At 54.6% G+C, this 23,233-nt stretch overlaps 1 protein-coding gene across 1 annotated transcript; it reads right to left on the bottom strand.

Annotated features, from left to right (window-relative positions):
• Window positions 1–4,994: 4,994 nt before the first annotated feature.
• haus4 (HAUS augmin-like complex, subunit 4) lies at window positions 4,995–19,351 on the bottom strand. The gene is made up of 9 exons (XM_080184926.1): window positions 19,216–19,351; window positions 17,559–17,698; window positions 15,070–15,201; window positions 13,968–14,111; window positions 11,563–11,659; window positions 10,280–10,425; window positions 8,578–8,708; window positions 6,094–6,162; window positions 4,995–5,340 (listed from the first exon to the last, which is right to left on the bottom strand). Exons 1-9 carry the CDS (start codon window positions 19,325–19,327, stop codon window positions 5,157–5,159), a joined length of 1,155 nt encoding a protein of 384 aa, XP_080041052.1. The 5' UTR covers window positions 19,328–19,351; the 3' UTR covers window positions 4,995–5,156.
• Between the last annotated feature and the right edge of the window lie 3,882 nt (window positions 19,352–23,233).

Raw genomic sequence — 23,233 nt, 5'->3', positions numbered from 1 at the left:
CCCATCGTATCGGGCAGTGGGACCCTGTGCGAGAACCTCTCCGGCTACGTTGAGGGCATCCTGAAACCCATTGTACAAAGTACCCCCAGTTTTTGCCGTGACACTACGGACTTCCTACAGAAACTCAGCACACATGGAGCAGTTGAACCAGGGACACTCCTCGTCACAATGGATGTCTCGGCGCTCTACACCAATATCCCCCACGACGATGGCATTGCTGCAACTGCCTCAGTGCTCAACACTGACGACTGCCAGTTTCCACATGCAATTTTACAACTCATCCACTTTATCCTGGGCCACAATGTCTTCACCTTCAACAACCAGTTCTTCATCCAGACACATGGAACAGCCATGGGGACCAAATTCGCACCTCAATATGCCAACATCTTCATGCACAGGTTTGAACAAGACTTCTTCACCACACAGGACCTTCAACCGATGCTATACACTAGATACATCAATGACATTTTCTTCCTTTGGACTCATGGTGAACAATCACTGAAACAACTATATGACGACATCAACAAGTACCATCCCACCATCAGACTCACCATGAACTTCTCCGGAATCAGTTACATTCTTGGACACACGCAACTCCATCAAGGACAGTCACCTCAGCACCTCACTGTACCGCAAGCCCACGGATAACCCCACGATGCTCCACTTCTCCAGCTACCACCCTAAACATGTTAAAGAAGCCATCCCCTACAGACAAGCCCTCCGTATACACAGGATCTGCTTAGATAAGGAGGGTCGCAACAGACACCTCCAGACACTGAAAGATGCCCTCATAAGAACAGGATATGGCGCTCGACTCATCGATCGACAGTTCCAACGCTCCACAATGAAAAACCGCAAAGACTTGCATTCTAATCAGTATTCTGTAAACTGTGTGTGCCTTTACATGCCCTGTTTGCAATCAAAACTTACCACTCAACTGACAAAGGAACAGCGTTCCGAAAGCTAGTGGCGTTTGCGACAAATAAACCTGTTGGACTTTAACCTGGTGTTGTGAGACTTCTTACTGTGTTTACCCCAGCCGGCATCTCCACATCATTCACTATAATATACACAGGGGACTGCTATTCTCTATTCTCTATAATATACACAGGGGACTGCTATTCTCTATAATATACACAGGGGACTGCTATTCTCTATAATATACACAGGGGACTGCTATTCTCTATAATATACACAGGGGACTGCTATTCTCTATAATATACACAGGGACTGCTATTCTCTATAATATACACAGGGACTGCTATTCTCTATAATATACACAGGGACTGCTATTCTCTATAATATACACAGGGGCTGCTATTCTCTATAATACACACAGCGACTGCTAGTCTCTATAACATACACAGGGGCTGCTATTCTCTATAATATACACAGGGGCTTCTCTATAATATACAGAGGGACTGCTATTCTTTATAATATACACAGGGGCTGCCATTCTCTATAATATACACAGGGGCTGCCATTCTCTATACTATACACAGGGGACTGCTATACTGCTATTCTCTATAATATACACAGGGGCTGCTATTCTCTATAATATACACAGGGGACTGCTATTCTCTATAATATACACAGGGGCTGCTATTCTCTGTAATATACACAGGGGCTGCTATTCTCTGTAATATACACAGGGTGGAGCTGGTACATCAGTCATTCCAGACACTCACCTTCCTGATCAATTGGGCCAGTGGGCTGGCGAGTGGCGGATGCAGTTTAATTTAGATAAACCCAAGGTGATGTATTTTGGTCGATTGAACCAGGGCAGGACTTACTCAGTTAATGGTCGGGGAGAGTTACAGAACAAAGAGATCTCGGGGTACAGGTTCATAGCTCCTTGAAAGTGGAGTCCCAGGTGGACAGAATGATGAAGAAGGCATTCGGCATGCTTGGTTTCAGCGGTCAGAACATTGAATACAGGAGTTGGGACATCTTGTTGAAGTTGTCCAAGACATTGGGAAGGCCACACTTGGAATACTGTGTACAGTTCTGGTCACCCTATTATAGAAAGGATATTATTAAACTAGAAAGAGAGCAGAAAAGATTTACTAGGATGCTACCGGGACTTGATGGATTGAGTTATAAGGAGAGGCTGGATAGACTGGGACTTTTTTCTCTGGAGCGTAGAGGGGTGATCTTATAAAGGTCTATAAAATAATGAGGGGCACAGATCAGCGAGATAGTCAATATCTTTTCCCCCAAAGGTAGGGGAGTCTAAAACTAGAGGGCAGAGGTTTAAGGTGAGAGGGGAGAGATACAAAAGGGTCCAGAGGGGCAATTTTTTTCACACAGAGGGTGGTGAGTGTCTGGAACGAGCTGCCAGAGGCAGTAGTAGAGGCGGGTACAACTTTATCGTTTAAAAAGCATTTAGATAGTTACATGGGTATAGAGGGATATGGGCTAAGTGCGGGCAATTGGCCTTTATAGCGAGGGGGATAGAATATAAAAGCAGGGAGGTCTTGCTGCAACTGTACAGGGCACTGGTGAGGCCGCAGCTGGAGTACTGTGTGCAGTTTTGGTCCCCTTATTTGCAAAAGGATATTTTGGCCTTGGAGGGAGTGCAGAGGAGGTTCTGATACCGGAGATGAGGGGGTCGGACTATGAAGAGAGACTCAATAGACTGGGTCTGTACTCGTTGGAGTTTAGAAGGATGAGGGGGGATCTTATAGAGACGTATAAAATAATGAAGGGGATGGATAGGGTAGAGGTAGAGAGATTCTTCCCGCTCAGAAAGGACAGTAGGACTAGGGGGCACAGCCTCAAGATAAAGGGGGGGCGGTTTAGATCGGAGTTGAGGAGGAACTTCTTCACTCAAAGGGTGGTGAATCTCTGGAATTCTCTGCCCGTTGAAGTGGTGGGGGCTGCCTCGCTGAATATATTGAAGTCACGGGTCGATAGGTTTCTGATAGACAGGGGAGAGGGCGGGAAAGTGGAACTGATCCCACTATCAGATCAGCCACGATCTTATTGAATGGCGGGGCAGGCTCGAGGGGGACTAGATGGCCGACTCCTGCTCCTATTTCTCATGTTCAATGAGGAGTAGCTGAGGGGTTTTAAAAAGAGGGGTGGCATGGACAAGTTGGGTCGGTTTCCATGCTGTAAACCTCTACGACCACTCTCTGTGTGAAAAGATTGCCTCTCAGTGGACTGGATGTCCTTTCTGCACCGTAGGGGTTGTCAGCTGCTGGGGAAATCGGCTCTGAGGAAACATTGAGGGGGGGCGGTGGAGCTGTGACAAAATCCATCACGCTCACATCTTCCGCCAAAGGGACGGGCTCCCTCGGCAGCCGTGTGTACCGTCTGTGAGGTGCGCCGCGGAGACTCACCCAGGCTCCTTCGACATCCCCTTCCAAACCCACCACCTCCACCATCTAGAAGGACAAGGGCGGGAGAGGAGAGACAGCAGATACCTGGGGAACACCCCCCCACCTGGAGGTTCCCCCTCCGAGTCACTCAAATCCCAAACTATATCAGCGAGGGAGGGAGAGAGAGTGATCGAGACAGATCCGGAGGGAGAGAGAGTGATCGAGGCAGGTCCGGAGGGAGAGAGAGTGATCGAGGCAGGTCCGGAGGGAGAGAGAGTGATCGAGGCAGGTCCGGAGGGAGAGAGAGTGATCGAGGCAGATCCGGAGGGAGAGAGAGTGATCGAGGCAGATCTGGAGGGAGAGAGAGTGATCGAGGCAGATCCGGAGGGAGAGAGAGTGATCGAGGCAGATCCGGAGGGAGAGAGAGTGATCGAGGCAGATCCGGAGGGAGAGAGAGTGATCGAGGCAGATCCGGAGGGAGAGAGAGTGATCGAGGCAGATCCGGACGGAGAGAGAGAGTGATCGAGGCAGATCCGGAGGGAGAGAGAGTGATCGAGACAGATCCAGAGGTCGATCGTTAGCGCTGATAACCGGGTAACTGAAGTCAAGACTCTGAGGATTGGACTAGACTTTATTCCTGATTCCAACCGTCAAACTGTACAGGCCAGAGTGTTACTGAAATCAACCCTCCAAACTCCCTCTCCTCTCCCCCAGAGACACTCCTCCCCCTCTCCCCCGGACAAACTCTCCCCCGCCACCCCCCTTCCCCCCGACAAACACTCTCCCTCCTCCCCCCGACAAACTCAACTCTCCCCCACACCAGCCCGACCCCCGAGACAAACTGTCCCTCTCCCTGAAGATGGTTACGAGGTGACCTAATTGAGGCGTACAAGATGATCAGAGGGTTAGATAGGGTGAGAGCCTTGTTCCTCGGATGGTGACGGCTAACACGAGGGGACATAGCTTTAAATTAAGGGGTGGTAATTACAGGATGGATGTCAGAGGTGTGTTCTTTATTCAGAGGGTAGTAAGGTAGTAAGGATGCCCTGCCTGCAGCAGTTGTGGACTCGCCAACTTTAAGGGCATTCAAATGGTCAGTGGATAGGCATACGGATAACATTGGAATAGTTTAGGTTAGAGGGTCATTAGATTGGTTCCACTGGTCGGCGCAACATCGAGGGCCGAAGGGCCTGTACTGCGCTGGAATGTTCTATGTTCTCCCCGTGACAAACTCTCCCTCTCCCCCTTGAGACAAACTCTTCCTCTCCCCTCAACAACCTCTCCCTCTCTCCCCCGTGACAAACTCTCCCTCTCTCTCCCCGTGACAAACTCTCCCTCTCTCTCCCCGTGACAAACTCTCCCTCTCTCTCCCCGTGACAAACTCTCCCTCTCTCTCCCCGTGACAAACTCTCCCTCTCTCTCCCCGTGACAAACTCTCCCTCTCTCTCCCCGTGACAAACTCTCCCTCTCTCTCCCCGTGACAAACTCTCCCTCTCTCTCCCCGTGACAAACTCTCCCTCTCTCTCCCCGTGACAAACTCTCCCTCTCTCTCCCCGTGACAAACTCTCCCTCTCTCTCCCCGTGACAAACTCTCCCCTCAACGAACTCTCGCCGTCCCTGTCCCCACCTCCCCCTCCCCCCCCCCCGCCCTTTCCCCAAGAAATTCTCCCCCCAACTCATTAGCCAGAATTATTTTCTCCTGAAGACTCTGGGATTCAGAGAGGGTGGTTTGAGAAGGAGACAGAATCCGGAAGTATGACCTCGCGCCCACGGCGTCTCCCCGCCTCCGAACTCCGGGCAAGTCCGGTCTCTGGACACCGCGTCCCCTCGGGTCTAACGCTGGGACTTGCTGAACTCCTCCAAGGCCCACTTCTTGTTGTCCAGCAGCTCCCGGAGCCGGCCGTACTCGGAGGCCAGCTGCTCGAATTCCGGCCCCAGCATCTGGTACTGGATCAGGGTCCCACGCAGCGAGTCTGCACTCTGCTGCCACTTCTCCAGCTGCTCCAGCAGCAGGGCTCTGGAGGAGGGGGGGGGCAGAGCACAGAAATAAAACTACCATTAAAACAGTGTACGCTGAGACTGTGTACAGTGGGAGTGAACGGGAAGGGGTTTGGGATTGGGATTGTGTACAGTGGGAGTGAACGGGAAGGGGTTTGGGATTGGGATTGTGTACAGTGGGAGTGAACGGGAAGGGGTTTGGGATCGTGTACAGTGGGAGTGAACAGGAAGGGGTTTGGGATTTGGATTGTGTACAGTGGGAGTGAACGGGAAGGGGATTGGGATTGTGTACAGTGGGAGTGACCAGGAAGGGGTTTGGGTCCATTGGGATTGTGTACAGTGGGAGTGAACGGGAAAGGGTTTGGGATTGGGATTGTGTACAGTGGGAGTGACCGGGAAAGGGTTTGGGATTGGGATTGTGTACAGTGGGAGTGACCGGGAAGGGGTTTGGGTCCATTGGGATTGTGTACAGTGGGAGTGAACGGGAAGGGGTTTGGGATTGTGTACAGTGGGAGTGAACGGGAAGGGGTTTGGATCCACTGGGATTGTGTACAGTGGGAGTGAATGGGAAGGGGTTTGGGATTGGGATTGTGTACAGTGGGAGTGAACGGGAAGGGGTTTGGATCCACTGGGATTGTGTAGAGTGGGAGTGAACGGGAAGGGGTTTGGGTCCATTGGGATTGTGTAGAGTGGGAGTGAACGGGAAGGGGTTTGGATCCATGGGTTGGGTGGGGGAAGAGTCTGATATCTGACGCAGTGGACTGTTACGTACCGGATGCAGTTATGAGCCTCCACTGTCTCCTTGTTGAACAGCTGGTGTCGGAGTTCGAGCTTCATCAGGCTGTAATAACAACGGGCGCTAGTTAAACTCAGACCCTGGCGTGGCGGGGGGGGTGGGTTTCCCGACGCAGCGAGACACACGGTAAGAATTCAGCCTGCGTCCAATCTCTCAGTCATTGGACCGTCCTCTTCTCTCTTCCCTCCAATCCTCGCCCTGACTCCCGACCCCGCACCCTCCCCACCCCCACCCCCCCCCTCCCCGATTCCTACACACGATATCCGAGTGGTATTATCACTGGACTACTAATCCAAAAACTCAGCTAATGTTCTGGGGGACCCAGGTTCGAATCCCACCAGGGCGGATGGTGAGATCTGAACAAAGAAAATTCCAGCGCAGGAACAGGCCATTCGCCCCCCCCCCCCCCCCGACTCAACTAAAACCCCCCTACCCTTCTGGGGACCGTATCCCTCTATTCCCCATCCTATTCATGGATTTGCCCCTTAAAACTCACTATCGTATCCGCTTCCACTCCCTCCCCCCGTCAGCGAGTTCCAGACACCCACCCCCCCTCTGTGTAAAAAAATTTCCCTCGTACATCTCCTTTAAACCTTGTCCCTCGCACCTTAAACCTGTGCCCCCCCGCGTAATTGACTCTGGGGAAAAAGCTTCTGACTATCCACTCTGTCCCTCATCATCTTGTAGACTTCTATCAGGTCTCCCCTCAACCTCCAGTGAGAACAAACCAAGTTTCTCCAACCTCTCCTCGTCGCTAATGCCCCTCCATACCAGGGCCAAACATCCTGGTAAATCTTTTCTGTAACCCTCTCCAAAGCCGAGTGTAAACTCAATAAAAAAAATCTGGAATTAAGAATGCAAGAGCAGAGATGGACTTCTGAGGCTGGGGATAAGGCTCTGGGTCGGACCCCCCCATTTGGGAGCAGTTCTGGGCCCCCCCCGTATCTCAGGAAGGATGTGCCGGGACTCGGAAAGGGTCCAGAGGGAGGTTCACAAGGACGATCCCTGGAATGAAGAGCTTGAGGAGCGGGTTGAGGACTCTGGGTCTGTCCTCGTTGGGAGTTGAGAAGGATGAGGGGGGGGATCTTATTGAAACTTACAGGGAGGCCCTGGATAGAGTGGGACGTGGGAGAGGATGTTTCCACCAGTAGGAAATACTGGAACCAGAGAGGGCACAACCTCAGGGTAAAGGGACGGTCCTTTAAAACAGAGATGGGGAGGGGGATTTCTTCACCCAGAGAGTGGGGAATGTGTGGGAACTCTTTGCCCCAGAGGAGGCCGGGTCCCTGAGTGTCTTTAAGACAGAGATAGATTGGTTCCTGACTAATAAGGGGATCGGGGGAAAAGGCAGGAGAATGGGGGATGGGGAAGATATCACTCTTTAGGTGAAAAAGTTCCTCCTCAACTCAGTCCTAAATTTGCCTGTCCCTCACATTTCCAGGAGGCCTTTGACAAGGTGCCACATAGGAGACTGTTAAGAGTTTAGAAGGATGAGGGGAGAGGGGATCTTATTGAAACTTACAGGATACTGCGAGGCCCTGGATAGAGTGGACGTGGAGAGGACGTTTCCAATAAAAACCTGGAATTAAAAACCTACTGATGACCATGAAACCATTGTCGGGAAAACCCACCTGGTTTCACTAAGGGGAGGAAATCTGCCGTCCTTACCCCGGGTCTGGCCGACATGTGACTCCCAGAGCCACAACACCGTGGGTGACTCTCAACTGCCCCCCCCAAGGGCAACTCAGGATGGCCAATAAATGCTGACCCAGCCAGCGACATCCCGTGTCTCACGAGTTAACAAGGGAAAAAGGATGGGTCAGGGAGAGACTGGAAGGGTCGGGAGAGGTTGGGGAGGGGTCGTGGAGATCAGGGAGGGGAGAGGTCGGGGAGAAGTTGGGGGGGGGTGGGGTCGGGAGAGTCAGGGAAATTGTGGTTGGCTCGAGGAGGTAGGGGAGGGGTCAGGAGTCAGGGAGGGCGTGTGGAGGTTGGAGGAGGGGTCGGGAGAGGTCAGGGAACCTGGGGTTGGCTCGAGGAGGTAGGGGAGGGGTCAGGAGTCAGGGAGGGGCCGGGAGAGGTCAGGGAAGTTGGTGTTGGCTTGGGGCAGTCAGGGAGACCTGGGGAGGTCAGGGTTGACTTGGGGAATTCAGGGATAGTTTGGGACTGGCTTGGGGAGGTCGGGGTGGGGTCAGAAGGCGGGGAGAGGTCGGGGGAGTTGGGGTTGGCTTGGGGAGGTCAGGGAGAGGTTGGGGAGGTCAGGATGGACTTGGGAAGATCAGGGAGAGGTCTGGATTGGCTTGGGGAGGTCAGGGATAGGTCGGGGAGGTCAGGATGGACTTAGGAAGATCAAGGAGGGTCGGGAGAGGTTGGGGTTGGCTTGGGAAGGTCAGGAGAGGGCGGGGAGTGGGGGGACAGTTAGGAAGAGGTCGGGGAGGGGGTAGTTTAGTCCCCTGTCCTCACCCCAGCTTGGCGAACATGGCCTTGCTCTTCATGTTCAGGTACTGCTCCAACTCAGCGTCGAGTTCCGGCTGAGAATGCAGGCGGTGTTTCTCAATCAACTCTCGCAGCAGCTCGAACGTACGATACAGAAGCTGCGGGAGAGACAATCACACAGAGACAGAGATAGATACTGAGACAAAGTCCCCCCCCACATCAAACACTCCCAGGACAGGTACAGCACGGGGTTAGATACAGAGTAAAGCTCCCTCTACACTGTCCCCCATCAAACACTCCCAGGACAGGTACACCACGGGGTTAGATACAGAGTAAAGCTCCCTCTACACTGTCCCCCATCAAACACTCCCAGGACAGGTACAGCACGGGGTTAGATACAGAGTAAAGCTCCCTCTACACTGTCCCTCCATCAAACACTCCCAGGACAGGTACAGCACGGGGTTAGATACAGAGTAAAGCTCCCTCTACACTGTCCCCCATCAAACACTCCCAGGACAGGTACAGCACGGGGTTAGATACAGAGTAAAGCTCCCTCTACACTGTCCCCCATCAAACACTCCCAGGACAGGTACACCACGGGGTTAGATACAGAGTAAAGCTCCCTCTACACTGTCCCCCATCAAACACTCCCAGGACAGGTACAGCACGGGGTTAGATACAGAGTAAAGCTCCCTCTACACTGTCCCTCCATCAAACACTCCCAGGACAGGTACAGCACGGGGTTAGATACAGAGTAAAGCTCCCTCTACACTGTCCCCCATCAAACACTCCCAGGACAGGGACAGCACGGGGTTAGATACAGAGTAAAGCTCCCTCTACACTGTCCCTCCATCAAACACTCCCAGGACAGGTACAGCATGGGGTTAGATACAGAGTAAAGCTCCCTCTACACTGTCCCCCCATCAAACACTCCCAGGACAGGTACAGCACGGGGTTAGATACAGAGTAAAGCTCCCTCTACACTGTCCCCCCATCAAACACTCCCAGGACAGGTACAGCACGGGGTTAGATACAGAGTAAAGCTCCCTCTACACTGTCCCCCCATCAAACACTCCCAGGACAGGTACAGCACGGGGTTAGATACAGAGTAAAGCTCCCTCTACACTGTCCCTCCATCAAACACTCCCAGGACAGGTACAGCACGGGGTTAGATACAGAGTAAAGCTCCCTCTACACTGTCCCCCCATCAAACACTCCCAGGACAGGTACAGCACGGGGTTAGATACAGAGTAAAGCTCCCTCTACACTGTCCCCCCATCAAACACTCCCAGGACAGGTACAGCACGGGGTTAGATACAGAGTAAAGCTCCCTCTACACTGTCCCCCCATCAAACACTCCCAGGACAGGTACAGCACGGGGTTAGATACAGAGTAAAGCTCCCTCTACACTGTCCCTCCATCAAACACTCCCAGGACAGGTACAGCATGGGGTTAGATACAGAGTAAAGCTCCCTCTACACTGTCCCCCCATCAAACACTCCCAGGACAGGTACAGCACGGGGTTAGATACAGAGTAAAGCTCCCTCTACACTGTCCCCCCATCAAACACTCCCAGGACAGGTACAGCACGGGGTTAGATACAGAGTAAAGCTCCCTCTACACTTCCCAATGACACCACTTGGGGTTACATGGGTGGGATAGTTGGTGCTGCAGGCTCGATGGACAGAATGGTCTCTGCAGGGAGTCTGTGAGGGGTTTGAAGACTCACGGTGAGATAGGTGATGGTCTGGTTAGTAATGGTGATCTGATTCTCCCGGCTCCTCTCTCGCTCTGTCTCCAGTCTTTGCTTGTCAGCTTCGAGCATGTCTGCCATCGCTCCACTTTTAGCCATCTTCAGCACCTCGCTGTTATCCTCTGAGGGAGAGAGAGTATCGGGATGAGAATCCCTGAGAGCGACAGAGACAGAGAGAGAGAGAGAGAGAGACACAGGGACACAGAGAGAGAGACAGAGGGACACAGAGAGTGTGAGAGAGAGAGAGACAGAGAGAGAGAGAGACAGAGACGGATAGAGAGAGAGAGGAGAGAGACGGAGAAACACAGAGGGGAAAGAGATGGAGAGGGAGAAAGAGAGAGATGGACAGAGAGAAAGAGAGAGATGGACAGAGAGAAAGAGAGAGATGGACAGAGAGAAAGAGAGAGATGGACAGAGAGAAAGAGAGAGATGGACAGAGAGAAAGAGAGAGATGGACAGAGAGAAAGAGAGAGATGGACAGAGAGAAAGAGAGAGATGGACAGAGAGAAAGAGAGAGATGGACAGAGAGAAAGAGAGAGATGGACAGAGAGAAAGAGAGAGATGGACAGAGAGAAAGAGAGAGATGGACAGAGAGAAAGAGAGAGACAGAGGGACACAGAGAAAGAGAGAAAGTGAGAGACAGAGACAGAGAGAGAGAGAGACAGAGATGGACAGAGAGAGAGAGAGGAGAGAGAAAGGGGCGGAGAAACACAGAGGGGAAAGAGACGGAGAGAGAGACAGAGAGAGAGAGAAATGGACATAGAGAAAGAGAGAGATGAACAGACAGAGAGAGAGACAGACAGACAGAGAGAGAGAGACACAGACAGAAAGGGAGGGAGGGAGAGAGAGACGGAAAGGGAGGGAGACAGAGAGAGACACATAGAGGGAGGGAGAGGGCGATGGACAGAGAGAGAGAGAGAGAGAGAGACAGAGAAGGAGAGAGATGTGGAGAGGGAGAGAGAGACAGACAGACAGAGAGATAGAGATGGAGAGAGAGGGAGACAGAGAAAGAGACAGAGAGAGTGAGAAAGAGAGAGATTGAGAGAGGGGAAGAGTAAGAGAGAGACAGAGAAAATCAGAGAGATAGATAGGGGAGGAAGGAAGGACAGTGAAAGAGAGAGAGAGAGATGTACTGAACACACAGCTACATCCCAGATCACAGAGGCCTACCTTTCCGCTCCCTCCTCCATACCTCGCCCCACCTCCCTCTGCCTCCATGCCCGCCCTCTCTCCTCCCCTCCCCTCCCGCACACACTCACCGTACTCTGGGTGGTAGTAACACAGGACAGAGAAACATCGCTCCTTCAGTCTCTTCTCCACCTCTGGCACCAACCTCTGCCTCATGGCCTGCAGTTCCTGGGGGGGGGGACAGGGATTGAGAGAGAGAGAGAGAGAGAGATGAAGACATCCACAGGAGTGCAGAATGGGGCAGCGAGGGGGCTCAGCGTTACAACGCAGAGGTTACTTCTCCCTTTTGCGAAGCCATGCCCAAATCCGCTCCCCCCCCCTCCCCCGAGGAATGCCTGACCTGGTAATCTGCTCAAAGTATTTGGGAAGGTGTGAACTGTTCTTCAGTAACCTTCAGTTGGCAACTGACAGAAGTACCTCACGTTCACTTTCATCTGAACACTTAATTTATTTATGTAACCATCGGGAGCTTTAACTGAACGAGTAACATATCGATTAACGTAAAATTCTACTGGAATGCTGTTCAAATAAAGACAAGGATCATTCGTTAACAAAAATAAAACCACAGAGTTTTAGTCACTCTTAAAACAATATACAACCAGGTTTTGTGGCTTTGGAAAACATTTTGGTCGCCCACACTACCAGAAGGACGTGGAGGCTTTGGAGAGGGTTACAGAAAAGATTTACCAGGATGTTTGCCCCTGGTATGGAGGGCACTAGCTCTGAGGAGAGGTTGGAGAAACTTGGTTTGTCCTCACTGGAGGTTGAGGGGGAGACCTGATAGAAGTCTACAAGATGATGAGGGACAGAGTGGATAGTCAGAAGCTTTCCCCCCGCCCCAGTTTGGAAGAGTCAATTACGCGGGGGGGCACAGGTTTAAAGGAGATGTACGAGGCAGATTTTTTACACAGAGGGTGGTGGGTGCCTGGAACTCGCTGCCGGGGAGAGGGAGTGGAAGCGGATACGATAGTGAGTTTTGAGGGGCAAATCCATGAATGGGATGGGAATAGAGGGATACGGTCCCCGGAAGGGTAGGGGGTTTCAGTTCAGTCGGGGGGCAGCATGGGTCAGTGCAGGCTTGGAGGGGCCGAAGGGCCTGTTCCTGTGCTGGAATTTTCTCTGTTCTTCTGTTGACTCTGCTCTCTGTAAGCTCTTCCTCATTTGGTACCCTTCGTTAGATGGACGGAAAATCCCCCTCAGAGATACTTGTAGCTGTCAGGGAATCGCCCTTTCCCTCTCGAGGTGTTGAGAGGTGGCAGCTGTTCAGTTGCGTGGCTGGAAGGCCATTGAGTTCTCCTTTCCATATCTGTGATGGCCTATCAACTTTCCAACGCAGGATTGGCCTGATGCTGTCAGAAATGATGCCCCATAGAAAGCATTCTTTCTGGTTGGATCACAGCTCGGTGTGGGCTCCTGCTCTGCCCAAGACCGCAAGGAACTACAAAAGGGTGGTGAATGTAGCCCCCAATCCATCACACAAACCAGCCTCCCATCCATTGACTCAGTCTACACTTCCCGCTGCCTCAGGGAAAAGCAGCCGGGATAATTAAGGACCCCACACACACCCCGGACATTCTCTCTTCCGCCTTCTTCCGTCGGGGGAAAAAGATACAAAAGTCTGGGGTCCCGTACCGACTGACTCAAGAACAGCTTCTTCCCTGCTGCTGTCAGACTTTTGAATGGACCTACCTCGCATTAAGCTGATCTTTCTCTACACCCTCGCTGTGACTGTAACACTACATTCTGCACCCTCTCCTTTCCTTCTCTATGAACGGTACGCTTTGTATAGCAGACAAGAAACAATACTTTTCACCGTATCCCGATACACGTGACAATAATAAATCAAATCAAAATCTCGCTGTGACTGTAACACTACATTCTGCACCCTCTCCTTTCCTTCTCTATGAACGGTATGCTTTGTCTGTACAGCGCGCAAGAAACAATACTTTTCACTGTATGTTAATACATGTGACAATAATAAATCAAATCAAAATCTAGCGTGACAGAACACTACATTCTGCACTCTTCTTCTCTATGAACGGTATGCTTTGTCTGTACAGCGCGCAAGAAACAATACATTTCACTGTACATTAATACGTGATAACAATAAATCAAATCGACAAGTTCAAATTTGATAGGATCGTGTTAGTTGAGTTTTACAAACCGATAGGCTGAGTTCAGAGGCCTGAAAAGCCTGTTATCAAGGCAATCTTGATCCTTGTTACAAATGTTGCACTCTGTGTACCCTGTCTGCACCTGCACTTTAAACCTCACAGCATTGACCAAAGAAGCTTTTAAAGAGGCGGGTGTGCAGGAACAGTAGATCTGCGGATTGATGGGGGTGGGTCGGGGGGTGTCAGATTTGTTGGTGATTGCCCCCCACCCCCCCCCCCCACCCCCATGGGTGGTTCTGACGCCCTGCCTGCTGGAGAGCAGGAACCAGGACGGAGACGCAGAGAGCTCATGCCCGTCTTACCCGAGCTCCCGGGAGCATCTCCTGTAGGTGTTCCCTCTGTAGTCCCAGCAAGGAGGGCCGGGAATCTTCCCCGTCTGTCTCCCGGGTGTCTAGCCGTCTGCAGCACCTGCCCAGCACCAGGCATTGCTCCAGTGTCTGGAAGAACTGGAGTAAGAGGAAGACAAATTTATGAGAAAGAGGCCTCCAGTCCCTAACCCCTCCCCTCCCTACCTCTGTAACTTCCTCCAGCCCCCTATCCCCCTCCCTACCTCTGTAACCGCCTCCAACCCCCTATCTCCCTCCCTACCTCTGTAACCCCCTCCAGCCCCTACACCCCCTCCCTATCTCTGTAACCTCCTCCAGCCCCCTACACCCCCTCCCTATCTCTGTAACCTCCTCCAGCCCCCCTCCCTATCTCTGTAACCTCTTCCAGCCCCCCTACACCCCCTCCCTATCTCTGTAACCTCCTCCAGCCCCCCTACACCCCCTCCCTATCTCTGTAACCTCCTCCAGCCCCCCTACACCCCCTCCCTATCTCTGCAACCTCCTCCAGTCCCCTACACACCCTCCTTTTCTCTCACTTCCCCATCCCTTCCTCCCCCCACCCCCATTCCTCCCTCCCCCTCTCCCCATCCCCTCCCTCCCCCTCCCCCCCAGTCCCTGTCCCCTCCCTCCCCCTCCAGTCCCTTCCTCCCCCTCTCCCCCCAGTCCCTTCCTCCCCCTCTCCCCCCAGTCCCTTCCTCCCCCTCTCCCCCATCCCTCCTGTCCCTCTCTCCCCCGTCCCTCTCTCCCCCGTCCCTCTCTCCCCCGTCCCTCCCTCCTTCTCTCCTCCGTCTCTCCCTCTCCTCCCCCCCCTCTGTTCTTTAAGACACTCCTTAAAACTGACCTCTGGCCGACCAGTAGTCCCCTCCCTCTCCTTCTGTAGTTCAGGGTCAGGTATTTGTAGCACTGCGGGGGGGCGGGGGGGTGGTAAATAAATATAACCCACACCGTAAAACCCATCTCCCTCGCTCTGTCTGCGACACTCTCCGCATTCCCCCCCCTCTCCACCATCCGCCCCCCCCCAACCATTCTAACATCTCAACCTCTCCCTCCCTCGAGTGCCCACCCCTCCGTCCCTCACCTGTTGATCCTCGGAGCTGACTCCTGCGCCCCATCGCTTTGCGTGATAATCAGCCAGCGTCTCGTCCAGGACCCTCTGCAGAGCCTCAACACGCAGCCATTCCTGTTTCTGCTTCTGTAACTCCCTCTTCGTCTGGAGGGGGAAACGGCGAGAGTCAGTCACATCCCATAAGGCGCAGGAGGGGAACGAGGCCACTCGGCCCATTGAGTCTCTCCCCCATGGCTGATATTTCCCCCATTCTCCTGCCTTTTCCCCCCCTGATCCCCTTATTAATCAGGAACCGATCTATCTCTGTCTTAAAGACACTCAGGGACCCGGCCTCCTCTGGGGCAAAGAGTCCCACACATTCCCCACTCTCTGGGTGAAGAAATCCCCCTCCCCATCTCTGTTTTAAAGGACCGTCCCTTTACCCTGAGGTTGTGCCCTCTCTGGTTCCAGTTTTTCCCACATCCTCTCCCACGTCCCACTCTATCCAGGGCCTCCCTGGAAGTTTCAAGAAGATCCCCCCCCCCACCCCCCCATCCTTCTAAACTCCCAACGAGGACAGACCCAGAGTCCTCAACCCGCTCCTCAAGCTCTTCATTCCAGGGATCGTCCTTGTGAATCTCCCTCTGGATCCTTTCCGAGTCCCGGCACATCCTTCCTGAGATACGGGGGGACCCAAAACTGCTCACAATACTCCAAATGGGGTCTGACCCAGAGCCTTATCCAGCCCCAGAAGTCCATCCCTGCTCTTGTACTCTAGCCTTCTCTTCAATGCTCAAGTTTTGAAATGTCCAGATCACCAACAACCTGTCCTGGATCCCCCCACGCCGACACTATAGTTAAGAAAGCCCCACCAACGCCTCTACTTTCTCAGAAGACTGAGGAAATTTGGCATGTCCGCTACGGCCTCTCCCCAACTTTTACAGATGCCCCATAGAAAGCATTCTTTCTGGTTGGATCACAGCTCGGTCTGGGCTCCTGCTCTGCCCAAGACCACAAGGAACTACGAAAGGGTGGTGAACGTAGCCCCCAATCCCATCACACAAACCAGCCTCCCATCCATTGACTCTGTCTACACTTCCCGCTGCCTCGGTGGGGGGGAAAAGCAGCCGGGATAATTAAGGACCCCCCCCCACACACACCCCGGACATTCTCTCTTCCACCTTCTTCCGTCGGGGGAAAAAGATACAAAAGTCTGAGGTCCCGTACCGACCGACTCAAGAACAGCTTCTTCCCTGCTGCTGTCAGACTTTTGAATGGACCTACCTCGCATTAAGCTGATCTTTCTCTACACCCTCGCTGTGACTGTAACACTACATTCTGCACCCTCTCCTTTCCTTCTCTATGAACAGTATGCTTTGTCTGTACAGCGTGCAAGAAACAATACTTTTCACCGTACCCCGATACACGGGACAATAATAAATCAAATCATTTCCTTATTTTCCCAGACTCGATTACAAGAGTCAGATCCCTTCTCGCTTTCCACAGCTAACTCGCCGCACTAACTAACCCGCTCACCACAACTAGGGTTAAGCAGAAAGCTGATTGCACGTTGGGGGGGGCGGGGGGGGGGGGGGTTCAGGCTGATCCAAACCCCCCCCAGTCCCTGCCCCCCCACCTCCCGGGGGCTCAGCGCTGCTTTCCAGGGTCAGAGCTGGACGTTACCCCAGGCCAGGTCTCTCTTGACCGTTTGCAGGGTCAGAGCCGGACGTTACCTTGGCCAGGTCCCTCTTGACCATTAGAAGGGACAGAGCTGGACATTACCCTTGGCCAGGTCCCTCTTGACCGTTTGTAGGGTCAGAGCTGGACGTTACCCTTGGCCAGGTCCCTCTTGACCATTTGCAGGGTCAGAGCTGCACGTTACCCTGGCCAGGTCCCTCTTGACCGTTTGCAGGGACAGAGCCGGACGTTACCTTGGCCAGGTCCCTCTTGACCGTTTGTAGGGTCAGAGCTGGACGTTACCCTTGGCCAGGTCCCTCTTGACCGTTTGCAGGGACAGAGCTGGACGTTACCCCAGGCCAGGTCCCTCTTGACCGTTTGTAGGGTCAGAGCTGGACGTTACCTTGGCCAGGTCCCTCTTGACCATTTGTAGGGTCAGAGCTGGACGTTACCTTGGCTAGGTCCCTCTTGACCATTAGAAGGGTCAGAGCTGGACGTTACCCATGGCCAGGTCCCTCTTGACCGTTTGCAGGGTCAGAGCTGCACGTTACCCTGGCCAGGTCCCTCTTGACCGTTTGCAGGGACAGAGCCGGACGTTACCTTGGCCAGGTCCCTCTTGACCGTTTGCAGGGACAGGGCTGGACGTTACCTTGGCCAGGTCCCTCTTGACCGTTTGCAGGGACAGAGCCGGACGTTACCTTGGCCAGGTCCCTCTTGACCGTTTGCAGGGACAGAGCTGGACGTTACCTTGGCCAGGTCCCTCTTGACCGTTTGCAGGGACAGAGCTGGACGTTACCTTGGCCAGGTCCCTCTTGACCGTTTGCAGGGACAGAGCTGGACGTTACCTTGGCCAGGTCCCTCTTGACCGTCAGACTCAATCCGCTCGGGTCCATGCGCTCAGTTACCAGCAGGAGTAACTTGGTCAGCTTGGGGCTCTGAGACAGGTCCCCGGAGCTCAGGTTCACGTCCGGAAGGAGCTGCTTCACTGCAGGGGGGACGGGAGGGGAGGCAAAGAGATTCTGTTACCAAGACGTCAGGGAAGAGGTCAGCAGGTCTCAGGGTCAGAGGGCAATTGCTGGGCTCAGGAGTCAGAATGGCTGGAATTGGGGGTCAGGGCACACTCTCCGGGTCAGAGGGCGATCTCCGGGTCGGGGTCAGAGGGCGATCTCCGGGTCGGGGTCAGAGGGCGATCTCCGGGTCGGGGTCAGAGGGCGATCTCCGGGTCGGGGTCAGAGGGCGATCTCCGGGTCGGGGTCAGAGGGCGATCTCCGGGTCGGGGTCAGAGGGCGATCTCCGGGTCGGGGTCAGAGGGCGATCTCCGGGTCGGGGTCAGAGGGCGATCTCCGGGTCGGGGTCAGAGGGCGATCTCCGGGTCGGGGTCAGAGGGCGATCTCCGGTCGGGGTCAGAGGGCGATCTCCGGGTCGGGGTCAGAGGGCGATCTCCGGGTCGGGGTCAGAGGGCGATCTCCGGGTCGGGTCAGAGGGCGATCTCCGGGTCGGGGTCAGAGGGCGATCTCCGGGTCGGGGTCAGAGGGCGATCTCCGGGTCGGGGTCAGAGGGCGATCTCCGGGTCGGGGTCAGAGGGCGATCTCCGGGTCGGGGTCAGAGGGCGATCTCCGGGTCGGGGTCAGAGGGCGATCTCCGGGTCGGGGTCAGAGGGCGATCTCCGGGTCGGGGTCAGAGGGCGATCTCCGGGTCGGGGTCAGAGGGCGATCTCCGGGTCGGGGTCAGAGGGCGATCTCCGGGTCGGGGTCAGAGGGCGATCTCCGGGTCGGGGTCAGAGGGCGATCTCCGGGTCGGGGTCAGAGGGCGATCTCCGGGTCGGGGTCAGAGGGCGATCTCCGGGTCGGGGTCAGAGGGCGATCTCCGGGTCGGGGTCAGAGGGCGATCTCCGGGTCGGGGTCAGAGGGCGATCTCCGGGTCGGGGTCAGAGGGCGATCTCCGGGTAAGGGGTCAGAGGGCGATCTCCGGGTAAGGGGTCAGAGGGGCGATCTCCGGGTAAGGGGTCAGAGGGCGATCTCCGGGTAAGGGGTCAGAGGGCGATCTCCGGGTAAGGGGTCAGAGGGCGATCTCCGGGTAAGGGGTCAGAGGGCGATCTCCGGGTAAGGGGTCAGAGGGCGATCTCCGGGTCGGGGGTCAGAGGGCGATCTCCGGTCGGGGGTCAGAGGGCGATCTCCGGGTCGGGGGTCAGAGGGCAATAGCCGAGTCGGGGGTCAGAGGGCGATGGCCAGAGTCGGGGGTCAGAGGGCGATGGCCAGAGTCAGGGGTCAGAGGGCGATCTCCGGGTAAGGGGTCAGAGGGCGATCTCCGGGTCGGGGGTCAGAGGGCGATGGCCGGATCGGGGGTCAGAGGGCAATGGCCGGGTCGGGGGTCAGAGGGCAATGGCCGGGTCGGGGGTCAGAGGGCAATGGCCGGGTCGGGGGTCAGACGTCACTTCAGCCCGGCCCCTCCCCGGGGTTTCCCTCCCCGTTCCCTGCCCCCGGTGCCGCGGGGTTTCCCTACCCGCCCCGCTCGCCTCCTCCATCTCGGGACAAGCGGCTCCCCGCGCCGCCCGCCGGGAAGGCCCGCGCTGCTGGGAGGACCGCCCGGGAGGACCGGGGGGAGCCCGCTGCATTGTGGGCCGGGCGCTGGGAACTGGGAGGACCTAAATGGGAGCGCGCCCCCAAGTGCATTGTGGGCCAGCCACAAGAAGGTGGGAGGACTCCCTGGGAGTGCTCGTAGGACGCGTGCCCAGTGCATTGTGGGCCGGGCGCCGGGAGCTGGAGGACTCTCTGGGAGGACCTAAATGGGAGCGCGCTCCCCGCTGCATTGTGGGCCGGGCGCTGGGAGGACCTGGAGGTGGGTGGGCCCCCACTGCATTATGGGCCAGCCACAAGGAGCTGGGAGGACCAGGGAGAACGCCACTGCATTGTGGGCCAGGCCCTGAGAACTGGGAGGACTCCCTAGGAGGACTGGGTTAAGAGGGAGGGGGCAGTGGAGAGGTGGTGCTGGAGTGGGTCTAGGGGGTGGTCAGTGGGCGGGGGGGGGCCGGAAGGATCAGTGGGGAGGGGTCGGGGGTCAAGTGGGCAGTTCAGCGGGCTGGAGCAATGATTGGGGGTCATAGGGGTCAGTGACAGGGTCATGGGGTCAGCGGGGGTCACACTGGTCAAGTGCAGAGGTCAGGGGCCTGGGCCGGCCATTGGGTGTCATAGGGGTCAGTGGCAGGGTCATAGGGGTCAGTGAGAGGGTCGGAAATCAGTTGGGGGGGGGGGCGAGTAGGGGGTGGGGATCAGTTGGGTGCTGGAAGGGGTCAGTGGGGATTAGCAGGGGTCAGCAGGGGGGGTAGTGGGGGTCAGCGGGGTTTGGAGATCAGTTGGGGGGTGGGGGGGTCATAGGGGTCAGTGGGGATTAGCACGGGGTCAGCGGGGTTTGGAGATCAGTTGGGGGGTGGGGGGGTGTCATAGGGGTCAGTGGGGATTAGCACGGGGTCAGCGGGGGGTAGTGGGGGTCAGCGGGGTTTGGAGATCAGTTTGGGGGGGTGGGGGGGTCAGTGGGGATTAGCACGGGGTCAGCAGGGATCAGAAATCAGTTGGGTGGTGGGAGGGGTCAGTGGGGCTCATAGGGGTCAGTGGGGGGGGGGTCGCGGATCAGTTGGGGATAAGAGGGGTCAGTGGGGGTCAGCTCGAGGGGGGGGGGTCGGGAATCAGTTGGGGGTCTCCACGGTTGTCATCTTGTGGACCCCTGACACCGTGGACTGGTTAGTGCTCAGACGAGGCCCATCACAGAATCTCATAGAAACCTATCAACTCAAACAGGTCTAGACTTGGAAGATGCCGGGAGGATGTTCCCGAGGGTGAGCGGGGGGAGTGCAGAACTGGGAGGGTCACAATCTGAGGACTGGGGGGGGGGTAGACCACTGAGGACGGAGGTGAGGAGACATTTCTTCACCCGGTGAACCTGTGGAATCCCTTATCGCAAAAGATAACAAAAGTCTGAGGGTCACGTACCAACCTGTCCCTGTCCCCCCCCACAACGCCGACACTATAGTTAAGAAAGCCCCCACCAACGCCTCTACTTTCTCAGAAGACTGAGGAAATTTGGCATGTCCGCTACGGACTCTCCCCAACTTTTCCAGATGCCCCATAGAAAGCATCCTTTCAGGTTGGATCACAGCTCGGTCTGGGCTCCTGCTCTGCCCAAGACCCAGGGGCAGACACAGCAAAGGGCGCGACGGGGAAAGGCCACCGTGTAAGGCCTTTCAACGGAGGCAAACCGAGGGCCCGGGAACTGTAGAACACCCTCGGCCTGCGTAACTGTGCGGCAATCAACGAGCAGAGAGATCTCGGTGTCCGTGTGCATAGCTCCCCTGAAAGTTGGCACCCAGGTGAGTGGATTGTTAAGAAGGCGTACGGTGCGTTAGCTTTTATTGGGAGAGGGATTGAATTTCGGAGCCGTGAGGTCATGTTACAACTGTACGAAACTCTGGTGCGGTCGCACTTGGAGTATTGCGTACCGTTCTGGGTTGCCGCATTATAAGAAGATGTGGAGGCATTGGAAAGGGTGCAGAGGAGGTTTACCAGGATGTTGCCTGGTATGGTGGGAAGGTCTTACGAGGAGAGGCTGAGGGACTTGAGGTTATTTTCATTAGAACATAAGAAATAGGAGCAGGAGTAGGCCTTCGAGCCTGCCCCGCCATTCAATAAGATCATGGCTGATCTGTCATGGCTCAGTTCCACTTTCCCGCCCTCTCCCCATAACCCTTAATCCCCTCTCTTATCAAAAACCCATCAACCCGCGTCTTAAATATATTTAGCGAGGTAGCCTCCACCACTTCAACGGGCAGAGAATTCCAGAGATTCACCTCCCTTTGAGTGAAGAAGTTCCTCCTCAACTCCGTTCTAAACCGCCCCCCCTTTATCTTGAGGCTGTGCCCCCTAGTCCTACTGTCCTTTCTGAGCGGGAAGAGTCTCTCCACCTCTATCCTATCCATCCCATTCATCATCTTATACGTCTCAATGAGATCTCCCCTCATTCTTCTAAACTCTAACGAGTACAAGCCTAGTTTATTCAGCCTCTCCTCATAGCTCAACCCCCTCACTCCGGCATCAGCCTAGTAAACCTCCTCTGCACTCCCTCCAAGGCCAAAATATCCTTGCGTAAGTACGGCGACCAAAACTGCACACAGTAGAGAGAAGAAGGGGACCTAACTGAGGCATACAAGATGATCGGAGGGTTAGATAGGGTGGACAGTGAGAGCCTTTTTCCTCGGATGGTGATGGCTAACACGGGGGGACATCGCTTTAAAGTAAGGGGTGGTAATTATGGGACGGATGTCGGAGGTAGGTTCTTTACTCAGAGGGTAGTAAGGGTGTGGAATGCCCTGCCTGCAGCAGTTGTGGACTCGCCAACTTTAAGGGTGTTCGAATGGTCAGTGGATAGGCATATGGATAAGATTGGAATAGTTTAGGTTAGAGGGTCATTAGATTGGTTCCACTGGTCAGCACAACATGGAGGGCTGGACTGCGCTGTAACGTTCTATGTTCTAATCTGAGAAATAACAGCACACAGTAAGATCTGAGGCGTGGACATAGTTTTATGTAATGAATGTAATAGAACCATAGAAAATTACAGCTCTGAAACCTTCTTGTCTGTGCCGAACCATTCTTCTGCCTAGTCCCACTGACTATACACCTGGACCATCTCCCTCCACACCCTCTCATCCATGTACTCGCCCAAGCTTTTCTTAAATGTCAAAAGTGACCCTACATTTACCCTGTCATCTGGCAGCTCATTCCACCAGTCTCTGTGTGAAGAATCCCCCCCCACTAATATTCCCTTTAAACTTTTCCCCCTTAACCCACGCCCTCTGGTTTTTCCCCTCCCCTAGCCTCAGTGGAAAAAACTCTATCTATACCCATCTCACCTTATGCACATCTATCAAATCTCCCTCGCTCTCCCAAGGAATAAATTCCTAACCGATTCAATCTCTCTCTCTGTATCTCAGCTTCTCGAGTTCCCGGCAACATCCTTCTCTGCACTCTTTCAACCTTACTTATATCCTCCCTGTAACTAGGTGACCAAAACTGTACACAATACTCCAAATTTGGCCTCACCGATGTCTTATACACCATAACGTTCCAACTTTTGTACTCAATACTTTGATTTATAAAGGCCAATGTTCCAAAAGCATTCTTTACGACCCTATCTACGTACTCACGCAAGGATAGCGAGGGGGATTGAATATAAAAGTAGGGAGGTCTTGCTGCAGCTGTATAGGGCATTGGTGAGGCCGCAGCTGGAGTACTGTGTGCAGTTTTGGGCGCCGCACCTGCGCAAGGATATTTTGGCCCTGGAGGGAGTGCAGAGGAGGTTTACTAGGCTGATACCGGAGTTGAGGGGATTGAGCTATGAGGAGAGGCTGAATAAACTAGGCTTGTACTCGTTAGAGTTAGAAGAATGAGGGGAGATCTCATTGAGACGTATAAGATGATGAATGGGATGGATAGGATAGAGGTGGAGAGACTCTTCCCGCTCAAAAAAG

This window comes from Carcharhinus amblyrhynchos, unplaced genomic scaffold (assembly GCF_965287045.1).
Source record: "Carcharhinus amblyrhynchos unplaced genomic scaffold, sCarAmb.v2.hapA chromosome_1040, whole genome shotgun sequence".
Lineage (NCBI taxonomy): Eukaryota > Metazoa > Chordata > Chondrichthyes > Carcharhiniformes > Carcharhinidae > Carcharhinus > Carcharhinus amblyrhynchos.
Note: the sequence above shows the minus strand (reverse complement) of the source record. Positions and strands in the feature narration are given on the sequence as shown.